Source organism: Atta cephalotes, assembly GCF_000143395.1.
Source record: "Atta cephalotes unplaced genomic scaffold scaffold00002, whole genome shotgun sequence".
Classification (NCBI taxonomy): Eukaryota; Metazoa; Arthropoda; class Insecta; order Hymenoptera; family Formicidae; genus Atta; species Atta cephalotes.
In genome coordinates, this window is record NW_012130066.1 from 1,969,163 (window position 1) to 1,984,252 (window position 15,090).

Genomic DNA, 15,090 nt, shown 5'->3' on the forward strand with positions numbered 1-15,090 from the left:
TGTAAATATATTTGACTATTTTTTACAAATACATAGTTTTGAAATTAGATAATAAATTTTCAGTTTAGCAGTTGGCAATACTTAAAGTTAATCGGCGAATAAAATGTTTGTACTTAAAATAGGATAAATATTAGGTATGGGAAAAAATTTGTGGCGTTTTTTTAATGCCAACGGGAAATGCTAACGGGAAAAACGCCACGAACTTTTTCCCACACCTAATATATATTCATTCGTGAAAAGAGAGAAAACGAAAATGCTAAGTGCAAAAAGTGCAATCAACGTGACAGACCTATTATCAATACAAGTGCATGAAGTGCATGTAAACTCGCACGTATGCATTACCAGTTGAGTTGTCGAGTATTGTGTGACATATCGCCTTGTAATATTTACCTCATATTTCAACTCTGAAATAGTAATATTATTAAATGTGAAAATGATTGAATTAATGCAGGATATTGATTTGGAGAATTATACGCTCATCTTACCATCGGTAGCGGTTGGAAACGTTGGACAACTGTCTGTTGATTTACTCATTTCGAATCTTAACCTTCCAAAAGTCGGTCAAATTTTTAGCGCGTCATTCATACCTATTGTTGGCGCAAACGCCTATCATGAGCATTCGAATGAGCTTATCACGACGATTGATATTTACGCGGGGATCAAGGAACGTATTGTCGTTATACAGATCCGATCGCCGTATGTTGGAGAACTTTTAGAATTTTTCAACGAAATTACGCAATTTGTCACCGAGAGAAAAATAGCTAAAGTAATATTTTAATTCTGTACTCTTTTAATAATATTGCAATTATCTTTATTTTGCGAAATTTTTTTTCACAGGTAATAATTCTTGCAAGCAGTCATGATTATGTAAAAAGAGAAGTCCAACCGCAGCATCTTAAGTTGAGATATGTTGCCTCTCCTAGTATACAGTCTCAGACTGGTAAACTCTTTGATGACCTCAACTGGATTCCGCATAAACCGAAAGACATGACTGGAGAGGAAAGATTGCAGATACCAGGGGGTGGATTTGCTAAGAGCATCTTCAACTTTCTGTCTAATGCTAACATTCCTTGTGCTATCTTATTCAAATTCTGTTCTGAAGGGGATAATATAGAAGATGCAATAGCTCTGGTGTGCTATTTAAATCAATGGATATGTGTATTAGAATCAAGCAGTAATAATTTGAAGTATCCACCATCTTGGAAATACTTATTTGGGAAGCCACCATCACAGGATATGTATTGATTGTATCTGGATATATTTTGTACTATTTTGTTAATCTTAAAATAATAATATTTTGCTATGACTATACAAGTGTATATTTGAATGTAATATATAATTTAGAAAATTTTTCATATAAATAAATTTATATGAAAAGGACTATAGTATTTACATAAAAAAAACTTAATTCGTATGGTTTAGATGTGAATGCAGTAAATTGTAGTAAAAGCTTATGGCTTTATTTCACTTGCTCTCACAATACTCTTGGAATCATTTCATTTTTATCAAATATTAAATAAGGAATTGAACCTTGTGAGCACCAGTAGAATGTGTCCTATATATATAATGTAATGTATAATATTTAACTTCTTTATGGTGAATATATAAAAATATACAAATAATTTTATTTTATTAAGTTTTATTTCTAAAGAAATAAATAATACTTATTCAAATATTTTATTAATGTTTATTTTTTAATAACAAAAAATATTCTACGCTAGAAGTTTGTATTTTGCAGAAAATGCCGAATAGGATACAAGAATAGCTAAGAAAGCGGCTAAGAATTCGGAATTCACCCAAGGACCGAGGAAAATTCCCGGATTATTTAGAACAACTACTGCTAAGGGATTCACACTATCAGGATCTTCTCCATTCCTTATTGCTTTACGAACAGCGACATATTTTTCCTCGTCATACAGTTTTATGTAATAATCGCCAGACCTTGCTTTCTTGATATCTTCTGTCCAGGATATCTAACACAGGCAAAATAGTTTCATGAATATTAAATTATCATTGATGACTTTCATATTGATCAGAGTATCGTGTTATCATTGATGATTTTTATTAAAGTACTAGAAGAAGGTAGATGATTTCAAATTAAATTTTTAATTAACAATTTGAAATCAAAAACTAAATTATTAAATATCTCTAAATATTATTTTTGTCGCACGTTTAATTTATCTTTGTTTAATTCAAATATATATATTTGATACACTTATGTTAAAATAAGCAATGTTAAAAAGTATATATATATATATATATATATTACCTGATATTTATTATCAGCGCTCAGTCTGACTGCCGGCAATGTTTTGCCTTCGACTTCGGCATACAAACTGATTCCCTTTACACCGTTGTTGCACTTTAACACGAATTGCATAGTAAAAGCGACATTCGTGAGGACCGTAGCGTCTTCCGTCACATATGACGATGCTACGATCTCAGGTTTTTGACAGGTCTCAGCGAAAGCCACAGAAATTAAACTCGTTAACGCGCACAAGAAAAAAATCTTGTTCATCTTGTAAGTTTTGATATTTTTTCCAACAATTTGACAACTATCTACTATAAGTATTGGAATGTGCGCCTTCCAACAGTTCCAACGTGCGCCAAGTACGTCAATAATATAATTCCAATCGGCCACCTACCGACTTAAACATGCCACGTCGATACACGCAACGCTTACATATACGACGATACGCCGTCTGGTGAATAAACGTGAAAAGTGTTGCGACTGGGAATCGATTTATTTTAAAACGAAGGAGAAATTATAAATGTGAGCAAATTTTTTAGACCAATGAAATTATAAATATTCTAAATTAAGTATTTTAAATATTCTGAATTTACTCATGATTTTCATCTCAATTTAAGATAATAGAGATAATATCGAGTATTGTCCAATTTTTTTTTCCATTTACACTTTTTTAAAGTACTATTTTCTCGACTATTTTATAATTTACATTTGCTAATGAATAATAGTTGAATATAATGAATTCATGCTTTTGGATCTAATCATTCAATTACATTTAATTGGAGGGATGGAAAGTTATTTTTTTAAATATTACATGTTACATGTGTTAAGTATTTTATATTTATTTAAATTAAGTATAAAAAATAATATGAAAATTGAACAAATAAAACATAATAATATAACGACAAATAAAATACCCAAACTTTTGTATTCAATTTCTAAAATAAATACATACGTACAAGGTAACCTAAAAAATGAAATATAAATAAATATAATATAAAATGAGCAACTTATAAAGTAATTTTCCCAACAGAATACAATATTGTATTCTAAAATTCTAAATATTTATCAATTGTTCGGCTACAATTGTGATCACGTGATTTCACGATTGTGGACAGTGTCAGTGGATGTGAACCACGTGAGATGATGTAATTCACCATAACCTCAAATTGGAAAATGTACATTGATACACATGCATGAAAATATTTGCATGAAAATATTTGACTGAGTATAAATTTTAATGTGATTAATATTTATTTATTCAGATTTATTTCTATCGTATCAATTTTCCTAATTTTCGCGCGACCATGACAGTTAAGAATGAAGAGAAAAGGGATGAAAGTGGTAATAGCCAAGAAGCAGCCTTGAATAATGAAGATTTATGGGGATCTGATATGTATCCAGAAAGGAGAGGAAAAAAATTTCAGCACAGTTGGTTTAAGATATTACTTGGCGCTCAGGGACGTGAATCAATAGACAAAAATCGATGTGAACACAATGTTTATAAATGTATAAAAGAAAGTAAGATATCTCTTATTTATATAAGAAGAAATAAAAATCAAAGTGTAATTCATAAACTTACTTTTGATGTCTCATAAATAGAATTTATGTATTAATTTAACTTGCTTTTATTGCGTATAAATATAATATTTATTATTTTATTTTTTGTTTTGTATAATTTTAAATCTAATATCATTTTTTTCATTATATGTCATTTCTAGGTCCTATAATAAAACTCATGATGGGAGCACTGAGGAGTTCTGGATGGTTTGTAATTTATTTTTTATGTGTATTATATATATAAATTGATAATTTGATTCCATTATTGTTTATTAGACTATTATTAGATATTATTGTTTATTAGATTATTATTATTGGTATTCCAGTGAAATAGATATTCGACGACACATTTCTTGTGAAGTGTGTAATCCGATTGTAACTGGTGGATATGATTCAGAATTTAATCAGGTAAATATTTTTCCAAATTGCTTGACTAAATTTTTTTGGGCCACTAAATGTTTTACTAATGAAATATTTTATATTATATTTCTATAAAAAATAGATTCTTTTAATTTGCTATACATAAAATTATTTTCTTTACAGATAATTATCTGTCAAAATTCAGCACATAGTGAAGACATGATTCGAGGAGTTCTTCTACATGAAATGATTCATATGTTTGATTACTGCCGTAATAAGTTAGATGTGAAAAATATTGATCATCTAGCCTGTACAGAAATTAGAGCAGCAAATCTTGGACACTGTAGTTTTATGGGTTCACTATTACAAGGCGATTCGTCTTTTACTAATATAAAAGCGACACATCAGGTAGATATTACCAGATTTTGGGAGATTCGATTATATATCTCTCTCTTCTTTTTCTTTTAGAATACATTTATTCTTGTATGAGCGTTATTTCTAATTTCTAATTTTATAATATTTTTATTAACAGAATTGTGTAAAGCATAAAGCACGACTGTCAGTAATGGCTGTGCATAAAGTATCAAAAGAAGTTGCAGAAGCAGCTATAGAGAGAGTTTTTACAAAGTGTTATAATGATTTAGAACCAATTGGCAGAAGAATTCGTAGAAATTCATTTGATATGCCGAGAGCATATGCGGAAGGATATTTATACGGATATGACATGTAAATATTTAAAAAATTGTATGAAAAAATTATACATAATAGTATAAATGCAATAATAAGTACACATTTTGTTTGATTATATTTACTAGTATTTATTAAAATTAATATCATATGATAAATTCTATTTTTTCCATTTTTATGTCATTTTTTCATAACAAAAGCATAGAAAAGCTTTAATAATTTTGTGTATATACTTATATATATATGTAAATACACATAAATATGCATATAAAATCATTTTATATATATATATATATATATATAATAGTATTTTATTTTCTAGATATTATTAAGTATGTAGAAATTAGTTTTATTAATAGTCAGGTAAAAGATAATCGAAGAAAGTTTAATATAATATAGACTTTATTAAGTTGAACATTTAATAGTAATTTAATATTAAATATTTTTTATATAAAGTTTATATAAAGTTTAACAATTTTATTTAGTATAGAAATTAGTAAAAAAAATTTTTTTTTATGTTACATATATTAGTTGAAACTAGGATTGATTGCAGAAATATTTCTATTTATATATAAATCTGGCAGTGTTTCAGGAAAAGAGGATATTAATATTATTTAAATTTTATTGTAAGTAAATTTTTTTTCTCAAGTACGTGATTGTAGTCACCTCGTTACATAGCTCAATTGCGAATTAATTTTATATTATAATATTTATAATATTATATTCTTAACGATAATTATCTATACTAATTATTTAGAGTTTTAAATTATTTATGTGATAATTTCTCAAATACTGAAGAGAAAACAATAAATTTTGGTGCGTAAAGCAAGACAATAATATAAATAATAGAATACTATGTCTATTTTATGTCTATTTTTTTTCATTGTGATTTTTATCAAAGCAGTGCTAAAAATATAATTTGCATAATAAAATATATAGGAGATTTATTTATAATATAGATATTATATATATATTAATGTGATCCAACAATTTACGCAATTGCAACAATTATATGATTTATTATTGAAATTGATTTGTGATCTAATGAACATAAGATGAAGTAGATAATACTATTATTGTAGTGTAATGATTATGTATATCACAGATGAAATAAGTTTCTTAAATATTTATTATTTTTTGTTATTTAAAATTATTTATTTATAAATCTAAAAAGAAAAGGAAAATTGAATCACATTAATATATATATAATTTGTCTCAAAATTGATTGAATAGATATATAGCACTACTTTCTACAAAATTTTGTATTAAAAATAGATTTTTGTTCATTATAATAATAGCAATAAATTCTATTAGTAATTTTCCTCAGCTATGAGCTATGAAAAATAAAAGCTTCTCACGACTAACAATTGCATATAAACATTACAATTATTATCTTTTAAATAGAAGTAGAATTTAGTAAAATTTTGACTTTGAATTTTAAATATCGAATTGATACGTAGATATCAATATCAAAACAAAGTTCTAAAGTTACAAAAATTATCTGTTCGCCTTTTCAACAAGGAAGAGTTAAAATGAAATTTTACGAATAACGTTATGTGAGAATTTTAAAACGCTGAATATGTTATTATTATCAGTATCATATTAAGAAATACAGTGAACATTTGTCTTCTATATAAATTATCATACTTTCATGATACATCCTTACTAATCTTCAATATCTTTAAAAATATTGTTACATGCAGTATATACGACGTTGTGTTCTGTAGTCTTTTTGATTTAACAGAAATTGAACAGCCCTAGAACCCGACGCTAAAGCTAATAGCCTCGATTGAAATTTCCACCGTCGAAACGAGGATTTCCATCATAAGAAACCTGTGCGCTAAAACCGTGTTGCCAATCCGCAGTGTATCGCACAAGTTGCGTCCTACCGTCCGGAAGTTGTACTTTATATTCACCACGGACGACTTCACCGTCGCTAATGGCATTGTGTGAATAATCGTTGCCGAAAGCGTCCTCTTTCACAGCATAGTTGAAGTCAAAGGGCATGCCAGGTTCGTGATGATGATGATCATGCTGCAATGCATTAATTAAAAAATTAAATACGTGTGCAATATCGATTTATCTAATTTTATACAAACCTCAATTATATTATCTCATTCAGATAAAAATAAAAAATATAAAAAATAATTATTAATTTGAATTAAATCATATTTATTAATTGAAAGATTATAAATATCTTATATTTAAATAATTCAATCCTAAAATCCAAATAATATTTGTAACAATATGTATAATTTAATATAACATAATTCAGTCCTAATTATTTCTTCTAACTATGTTCGGGTCTTTTTCGACTCGAGTGTTTTTAGAAAATTTTCATGGTAACGATAATATTGCCAACAAAAATATCAATTTTTGTGATATATTATATTAAATCTTCTAAACACGATTAGAAGGTTAAATAATTCAAGCCTAAGAACACTTCGAATTGTTCGATCCATTAGATCTAACTGTAAATCTGAAATAGAGTAAGCCCAAAGAAATAGAGCTGTTTATTTCCTTTTTTTTAATAAGTACTATATTATTTTTATACTTGAATTTTCTTTAATGTCCGAACCATTTAAAATTTTCTATTTAATATATTAAAAAATTTAGAACTATTCAAACAAATATTTATTAAAATTTAATTTTTTTAGTGTATGAAAATTATATTTGAATCCTCGATTCGATTAAATTGATCAAATAAATTGACAGTTTTATTTAAATTATTTATCCAAAATGAAATTCGAACTTTCTACTTCAAACTGTTTTAATAGGATACTTCGCAGTTTTGAGAGGTGTTCTATCAATTTTTAGAGATCTATGTCTATTCTAGATAAAAGAAAAATTAATTTTTCAATTACAGTTTCTAAATTGCAGATTTTTTTATAAGTAAAAAAGTATGTATTTGTTCTGTATTTCTTTAAAATCACTTAAATATTAGATTTTTTTAGTGTATACTTACATCAGGGATAAGGGATGTTCTATCACCATTGGTTTGTTGGCCATTATAATCTGGGAAAGGAGGTGTGGGTCTTATTCTGGGATATCCTGTGGACGGCGGAAAAGTTCCTGGAGTTCTGGTAGGTTGTGGGAAGGTGGGCGTCGGTCTGGGAAAGGTTGGCCTGGGTCCGGGGAAGGACGGTGTTGGCCTAGGTGTGGGGAAGGACGGCGTCGGTCTGGGTCCAGGGAAGTTCGAAGTAGGAAATGGCCCCGTCGGCGTGGGCTTCGGAAATGACACCGGCGGCTTGTTGTACGTGTAACCTTTTGTCGGCTCTGGCGGCAAGTAAGTGTTGCGCCGTGTGCCCGGTGGCAGATCACCAATAACGCTGGCTACCGTCACGCAGAGTACGATTAGCTGTGTACGAGAAATCGGGTCGTTAGTTCACTTAGTGAGATGTATATCCTCTCGGAACGTATTTTACGGAAGAAGTCATGCAATAGAATTAAATAAAATAAAGATTGATCTTTCTTAAAAAAAAATCGAAGCAAGGATTATATTCGGATAGCTAAATCTGTTGAGATTTTGGAAAGATCTGCGACAAATCTGGAGACACAGTGTCTTAGCTTTTGTCGACAGAATACAACAGAAATATAACAGACTACTATATGACTACTATATAACAGACTACTATATGATAAAATATAATGGCAGATTCTGTAGAAATTAGAGAGTTTTATAGAATCTCTACATTTTGTGTGATATATTAAATTAACATAGTTTACAAAATGATCAATTTCATTCAATTTCTGTCAACAATCTGCTATTAGATTATATCAGCAGACTGCCGATAAAATATGAGTTTAATACGGATATGGATGATCTCTTGCAACATCTAAACAAATTTGTTGCTAATCTGTAATTCGTTATGCAGGCAATTTGCTCACTAGAATACGCAAGCCAACATTTGGCTGAAGAAAATCTGAATAGAAATTAACCGCTATTTACTCCGAGTTAATACCATGCTTTGAATGTGAGAGACATCTGCGCTACCAGTTCATAATATTGGCTCATATATGGCTTGTTTAAATTATATAACACAGTTTAACAAAAAATAATTTTTTTCAAACATTAGGTTGAGACTAGTCATTTCTTATAGTTTTTTTCGGATGCTAAATACAAATCCTGTTTACAAATTGCTCTATCTCGTCATAATTTTACAAAATTTGTAATTGCAAAAAAAGGATTATTTTCTTTGTACTTTGTCATATTATAATTACATATGTATGTACGTGACATTACGTGCTACACAAATTTTATTGCAATCAAAGTTAGGTACATTGTTCGGTCTTTTAGCTCTCAAAAAATTTTTTGTGTCGGTTGTGATTAATAAGATATTCATTCATAGTTAAATGTTGTAGAAAAAATTTTAGATCAATGATAATTTATCAAATAGCAGTTCATTTAAACTTCAAGAGTTTTTAGATTGCTGAATATGAACTTGATGTAAAATTTGATGAATTCAAAATAATGAAAAAAAAATCTCTATATAAATTTTTGGATATTTTTTAAGTTTTGTTATTGATTGCATATTTTGAATTTGTCAATTTTGACATGAGTGATTTATAATCACTTAAAAAAATCTTTAAGTTTAAATAAATATAGATGTGACTTCCAGTATTTACGCTGCACGAGGATTTATACTGCAGAAGTCAGAGAAACTAAAAGGAGTAGAGATAATGTGCATGCAACCATTCTATTATATGCTTTTATGTTAAATTAGTAGTGTGTTATGATTTCAGTTTCCTATTTAATATTAATAAAATTACTGTCAGTTGAATCGATTTGTCAACGTAATGAATAGCGCAATCATATATCATAATTCATATAAAACGATTATTGTAGAGATTACGAAAAGCTTAATGGTTATTGGTGATACATACGTGTAAAAGGATAATAGAGAATGGAGTATGGCAAACTACAACTACTTATTTCTTATATTCTTTGTTCAGCTTGATGATATTTCACCTATTTGGAGGGGGAGGGAGGGGGCGATATACGTATTTTTAGTGTACGGGATTTATGCCCAAAGTATACAAAGTATGCGCAGATTAGATTCAGTACACTAAATGCAATAAATGTATTATATGAAATATGTATTTAATAGCATAACATTTGTTATATATGTAAAAGATTATAATCATTATTTATTACTTCATATACATATTTATTATTCCTTAATAAAACTTTGTAAACACATTTTAAGTTATTATACTATTTTATGTCTTATTTATGTCTTATTTATAAGACACTATTGTATTTATAAGACACTATTTGTAAATTTTTCGTGAGCTATACATCTCATCTATGAGTAATATACTCTATGAGATATATAGCAAAAATGCAAGAGTTTCAAAAAGTTTTTTTTTAATACGAAAAATAAATATTTAGGATTTCTAATATTTTTTTAAAAGTAGCAGACAATACAAAGTTTTTATTAGTACAGTTTATTTATCTTAAACATAATAAATAATATTTATAAATTAAGTTTTTGTTAGGTGCAGTGTATATATACCCTAATGAGTTACCCTAATTGAAAGTTTTTTAATAAGTTAATGACCTAATTCACAGCTGTTTCGCAATATTTAATCATGAATGTCTTATCAACTGTAGCCGACACATTTTTTTTGAAGGCTGAAAGTCCTAACGATATATTTAATTTTGATTGCAAAAAACTTTTCCAACAGATCACATATTGTATTTATAATATGACAACATATACAAAAATAATTCTTTTTGCAACTACAAATTTCTCAAAAGTGTGATGTAATAGAGCAATTTGAAAATCAGATTCATATTCAGCAATCGAAAAATTTTGGGAAAGACTAGTCTCGTTTTAATGTTTTTTTTTTATTGAATTGTGTAAAAAAAATACTACTTATTAAAAAGTATAAATTCTTGATTTCAAATCGAAACAAGTGTCATGTCTATTTCTGCCAATATAAATTAACTTTATATGTAATCTTGATTTAACATATTTATCCTTTTCTAATTTTTAGAACTGAAAAAAATAAACATTAAATTAAACCAAGATTAAAGTTAAATCTGCATTGACAAAAACGAGCATCAATAGACTAAAGAATTGTCAGGAAAACAATCTAAACGTACGGTTAAGAAAAAAGTTCCGTCTCGTAAAATTTGTGTAATATGCATATTGCTATTATACTAATGAGAAATTCTTTGTAATGAGAAAAGAATGTTGGCAATTTTAAACTGAATATTATTGAATATTATCATCTTCTGTGAAATCTTAGATCTTAAATCAATAGATATTCTTTGTTATGGCCGTTGAAGTGTCAGGGATAGAAATCTCTCTTACGCTGCTGTACTTACATTATGTGTAGTTTTTATTAAGTTTGAAAGACTTTGATATAATTTACCGTACTATGCGTGAGAGAAAGTATGAATTCTTTGCATTCATATTTGAGCATTTCACAAAAATAGAGCTCACAACACAAACGATTTCTTGAGATTAAATTTTTTGATTAAAAAAATATTTCTATGAAATAATCTGAAATAAAATTTTTAATTTTGATGGAAATTAAGTTAACACTATAGCGAATTTGTTTTTTGCAAACGATAATTATAATAATTGTTTGTTCTAATTTTATATTATAATTTTAATTGAGAAATTAAATTTCTTAATTTTTAATTATTTAATTAAATTAAATTAATTTAATTTTTAATAATTTTTAATTACGTTAAAAGAAGATTCGAAATTACTAGAAAGAAATAAATAGAAATAAATTTAAAAATTTGTAGATCACACAATTTTAATTTAAAAAATTAAGAATTTATAATCTTGTATAATAAATTCTTTTTTTTACAGTTTTTTAAAAATTTATTTATTGTTTTGTCGTTACGTATTACATTATTACATTAATAAAAATATTATCAAACTTATAAAAGATTCATTTATCTTTAAATAATATCTTGTATTTTCAGTGAAATGAAACTGAAATAAATGTAATATTACGTCTTGATGCGTAATAAAGTATTACAAATATGGCTATTAGTTATCTCATGAAGTTGAAGACGTTGCAAGTTTATCATGGCAATGCATTATTTCGCATTTGCGATGCGCAACCAAGACGTGTTTTTATAACCGGAACATATGTCAGCAGTCGACATTTTGAGAAATCGTTTAGGTCTATATAATGAGAACATAATAAGCTGTGAGAATGTCGTAAACTGATGTAGATAACTTATAGTGTGTCATAATACGTATTGACATTCTACATATGCATAGGTTCTACATTTACTTTTGCATTTCTAATCATCATACATATTATTGCAGAGGTTTGGAGATTTTTTAAATCTATTTTTATTATGATATATATTTCAGTTTATCGTTTCGTAATATACGCAACATAAAGTCATATATTTTCATATTTTTATCATATAGAGAAACATTTTTATTTTTAAAAACAGTATTAAATAATTATATAATAATTAATAATTATATAATTAAATAAATATATATAGGCAAAGTATTATGAACATGTCAAGTATATTACGCATAATTTTATCCTTATTTTTTTTTTATTATGAAGAAAGAATATTTGAGTTTATCTTTTGAACGTAAATATTACAAAAATAAATCGAAATGATTAAGTTTTTACGACAGGTTAGTATAGTAGGTGGCCGGAGATCAAATTTTCATCTTCCCGATAAAAAATTTTTCATGCACGAATATAAATATGTGCAACAAACATAAACATGTATATTCATAAATATATACATATAATTATATATGAAATATGTCCATACATGTCCATACATTCTTCTTTCTTTTGTAAAGTTACTCTTTCCAGCGTAATTTTTATAAAGTAATTTTACAAAAAAAAGAAGAACATATGAATATATTGGATTGTTCGGAAAGTTTGTGCTGCAAAAGATTTAAATTTAATAAATGAAATTAAAAATTTAAATCTTCTGCGTTTCAATTTTCCTTTAAAATTAGCACGAACTTTCTGGACAACCCAATATATGGACGTATTTCATATATAATTTTATATGTTTATGAATATATCTTCATGTATGTTTATACATATTTACTATATTCATGCATGAACAATTTTTTGTTGGGTTAGTTCCATCGTGCTGCGTGTCTAATATCATAGGATCTTGTGTCTGTATTGCATCTACATATGCAATAGATGCTCTTCAACTTTCAGATCCGGTGTTGAATATCGCCAATCGTTCTCGTGTGTAAACTGACATTTGTCGCGTAGCTTATCAGGTACGAGCCATAGCACGAATCATGTTATGAGGTGTGTAATTTTAATAAATCAAGCGCCTCCTCTATTAATACTGGGTTTGATATTTAGTACGTCAAGGTGCCAAGGAAATTTTTTTTCCGTAATATAACATATCCTACGAGTTGCGATTTTTGATGAGATTGATGAAAATAATTATAGTCTATGATGAAACATACGAGTTAGATGAAATAATTCTAATCTATCGTACATTTATCATCTTCAATGTTAGTTATCATCAATATTATTACATTATTTGCTTCGATAAACCATACAAGTTAAGATATAAACAATATTTTTACAGAATATAAATTTTAAAATTAATAATTATTATTAATATAAACTCGTACATAAATATATATTTGATAATTTTCCAATTTTCAAATATTTCGATATCGCATTTATGTAATATATTATATTAATTATAACAGATATTGATCTGTTGTATAGCTTTAATTGACATTAACATTTTGTGATTTTATGGGAAAAAAATGTTTTATTTTGAAATAAATTAACATTCAAATCATATATTGATAATTGATGTTAAATATAAATTAACATCAAATATAATTAGTATTATTATTTTACAAACATATTTTTTAATTTTATATCAAGCACTTAATTATGTAAAAGAGATCAAATATTATTAAGATTTATTGCAAGAGAATTATTTATTATGTAATGACTACTATGAATAATTTTATCTACATGAATTAAGAGATGAATTATAAGCAATGAAAATAACATACGAAAATTAACAATAAATTTGAAGAAATTATAAAGATTGTTCAATTTACCATTAGTTATTTAATTTATATCATTAGTTATTAATTTAACAGTCATTTAATTATTTTCAAAATGTTGGTATACTCACTGAGAAAAATGGTCTCGGATTAAATAGTAATTCTGGTGGAAAATAAATGAATCAGAATTTTCTGGTTAAGTTTACTAGAATTTTAGTTGAAATAACTAGAATTCTGATTGATATAATTCTAGTAAAAATAAAAATTTTAGTAAATTTTACCAGATTATTGTATTAGAATTTCAGTTATCTCACCTAAAATTCTAATAAATTTAACCAGATTCTCATTCGTCCACTTTCAACTACAGAAATTTTTTTCAATTATATATTTTATTACAAATTGCAATCCATTTATTTGAAGGATATGTGTAATAAATTTTGAAATGAATATAATACATACATACAAATACGTAAGTTTTACGTTAAATTTTATAAATTGTTTATTAATTTTCGTTAATTATGGTTTCTTATGTAATATATGATAAGTATATGTGTTAAAATTATTCACATATATTATAACTGAATATCGCGATGTTCTGAATTTTTTCTATCAGGTTTTAATTGTAAATGAAAAACATAGGAATGTGCTCGCGTAAACTCATAAAGAATCACTCGCTTGCGCACAGTGTTAAGAATTAATTAAGACAGAGGTAAAGAACGGTTAGCAAATGTTTATGCGCAACGATGAGAGCACGATTTCGCGATACGATAAACGCAACGGGAGTTCTATCGCGAATCTTTTTTCCGGCGTAATAACAGACCATGCGACAATACGCGCGATTCATCGCTGCCATTAACTTCGGCCGGCGACGTGAAAGAAAATCAATGTGAAAAAGGACCAGACCGAATCAATAATACTGGCAGTGTTACGTCAATGTTGTTCGGAGATGCAGCAGGCAAGCAGGCAATCTGTGCTCTATTGCAACAGTCAAGACCTTTATATTATGCTCTTAACCCTGTACTTCGATTGCAATGCGCCGCTAGAAAAGATGTGTGTATAAAATATAAACACACATGAGAAAGGGAGGAAAAGAGAGAGAGAGAGAGAGAGAGAGAGAGAGAGGAGGAGAGAAAGAAAGAAGAAGATAAGAGAGAGAGAGTATAGTAGTAGAGTAGTAGTAGAGAGGAGTAGTAGGAAGAAGAGAAGAAGAGAAGTAAGAGAGAGACTATAACG

General features: G+C 27.4%; 4 protein-coding genes across 4 annotated transcripts in view; 2 read left to right on the forward strand and 2 right to left on the reverse strand.

The window, feature by feature from the left end:
• Positions 1–433: 433 nt before the first annotated feature.
• On the forward strand, positions 434–1,245 carry LOC105620016 (proteasome assembly chaperone 2-like). The gene is made up of 2 exons (XM_012201531.1): positions 434–766; positions 838–1,245. The coding sequence occupies exons 1-2, from the start codon at positions 434–436 to the stop codon at positions 1,243–1,245; spliced, it is 741 nt and encodes a 246-aa protein (XP_012056921.1).
• Positions 1,246–1,673: 428 nt separating this feature from the next.
• On the reverse strand, positions 1,674–2,635 carry LOC105620027 (translocon-associated protein subunit delta). Its single transcript, XM_012201541.1, has 2 exons — positions 2,270–2,635; positions 1,674–1,973 (listed from the first exon to the last, which is right to left on the reverse strand). The coding sequence occupies exons 1-2, from the start codon at positions 2,516–2,518 to the stop codon at positions 1,713–1,715; spliced, it is 510 nt and encodes a 169-aa protein (XP_012056931.1). The 5' UTR covers positions 2,519–2,635; the 3' UTR covers positions 1,674–1,712.
• Positions 2,636–3,555: 920 nt separating this feature from the next.
• LOC105620038 (mitochondrial inner membrane protease ATP23 homolog) lies at positions 3,556–4,898 on the forward strand. Its single transcript, XM_012201549.1, has 5 exons — positions 3,556–3,769; positions 3,970–4,015; positions 4,135–4,216; positions 4,352–4,576; positions 4,701–4,898. The coding sequence occupies exons 1-5, from the start codon at positions 3,556–3,558 to the stop codon at positions 4,896–4,898; spliced, it is 765 nt and encodes a 254-aa protein (XP_012056939.1).
• Positions 4,899–6,631: 1,733 nt separating this feature from the next.
• The window catches only part of LOC105620047 (basic proline-rich protein-like), a 9,814-nt gene continuing 1,355 nt past the window's right edge, over positions 6,632–15,090 (reverse strand). The window contains exons 2-3 of the mRNA XM_012201560.1: positions 7,821–8,213; positions 6,632–6,889 (exon numbers count right to left, since the gene is read on the reverse strand). Coding sequence (XP_012056950.1) covers positions 6,632–6,889; positions 7,821–8,213 — 651 coding nt within the window. The remainder of the gene's footprint in view (positions 6,890–7,820; positions 8,214–15,090) is intronic.

Excerpts from the sequence above, each read along its gene's own strand:
- LOC105620016 (XM_012201531.1), top strand. The coding sequence starts at position 434 with ATGATTGAATTAATGCAGGATATTGATTTGGAGAATTATACGCTCATC. Across the intron at positions 767-837 it reads CCGAGAGAAAAATAGCTAAA|GTAATAATTCTTGCAAGCAG; the intron begins GTAATATTTTAA and ends TTTTTTTCACAG.
- LOC105620027 (XM_012201541.1), bottom strand. The coding sequence starts at position 2,518 with ATGAACAAGATTTTTTTCTTGTGCGCGTTAACGAGTTTAATTTCTGTG. Across the intron at positions 1,974-2,269 it reads GCGCTGATAATAAATATCAG|ATATCCTGGACAGAAGATAT; the intron begins GTAATATATATA and ends TGCCTGTGTTAG.
- LOC105620038 (XM_012201549.1), top strand. The coding sequence starts at position 3,556 with ATGACAGTTAAGAATGAAGAGAAAAGGGATGAAAGTGGTAATAGCCAA. Across the intron at positions 4,016-4,134 it reads GCACTGAGGAGTTCTGGATG|TGAAATAGATATTCGACGAC; the intron begins GTTTGTAATTTA and ends TTGGTATTCCAG. Across the intron at positions 4,217-4,351 it reads ATGATTCAGAATTTAATCAG|ATAATTATCTGTCAAAATTC; the intron begins GTAAATATTTTT and ends TTTTCTTTACAG.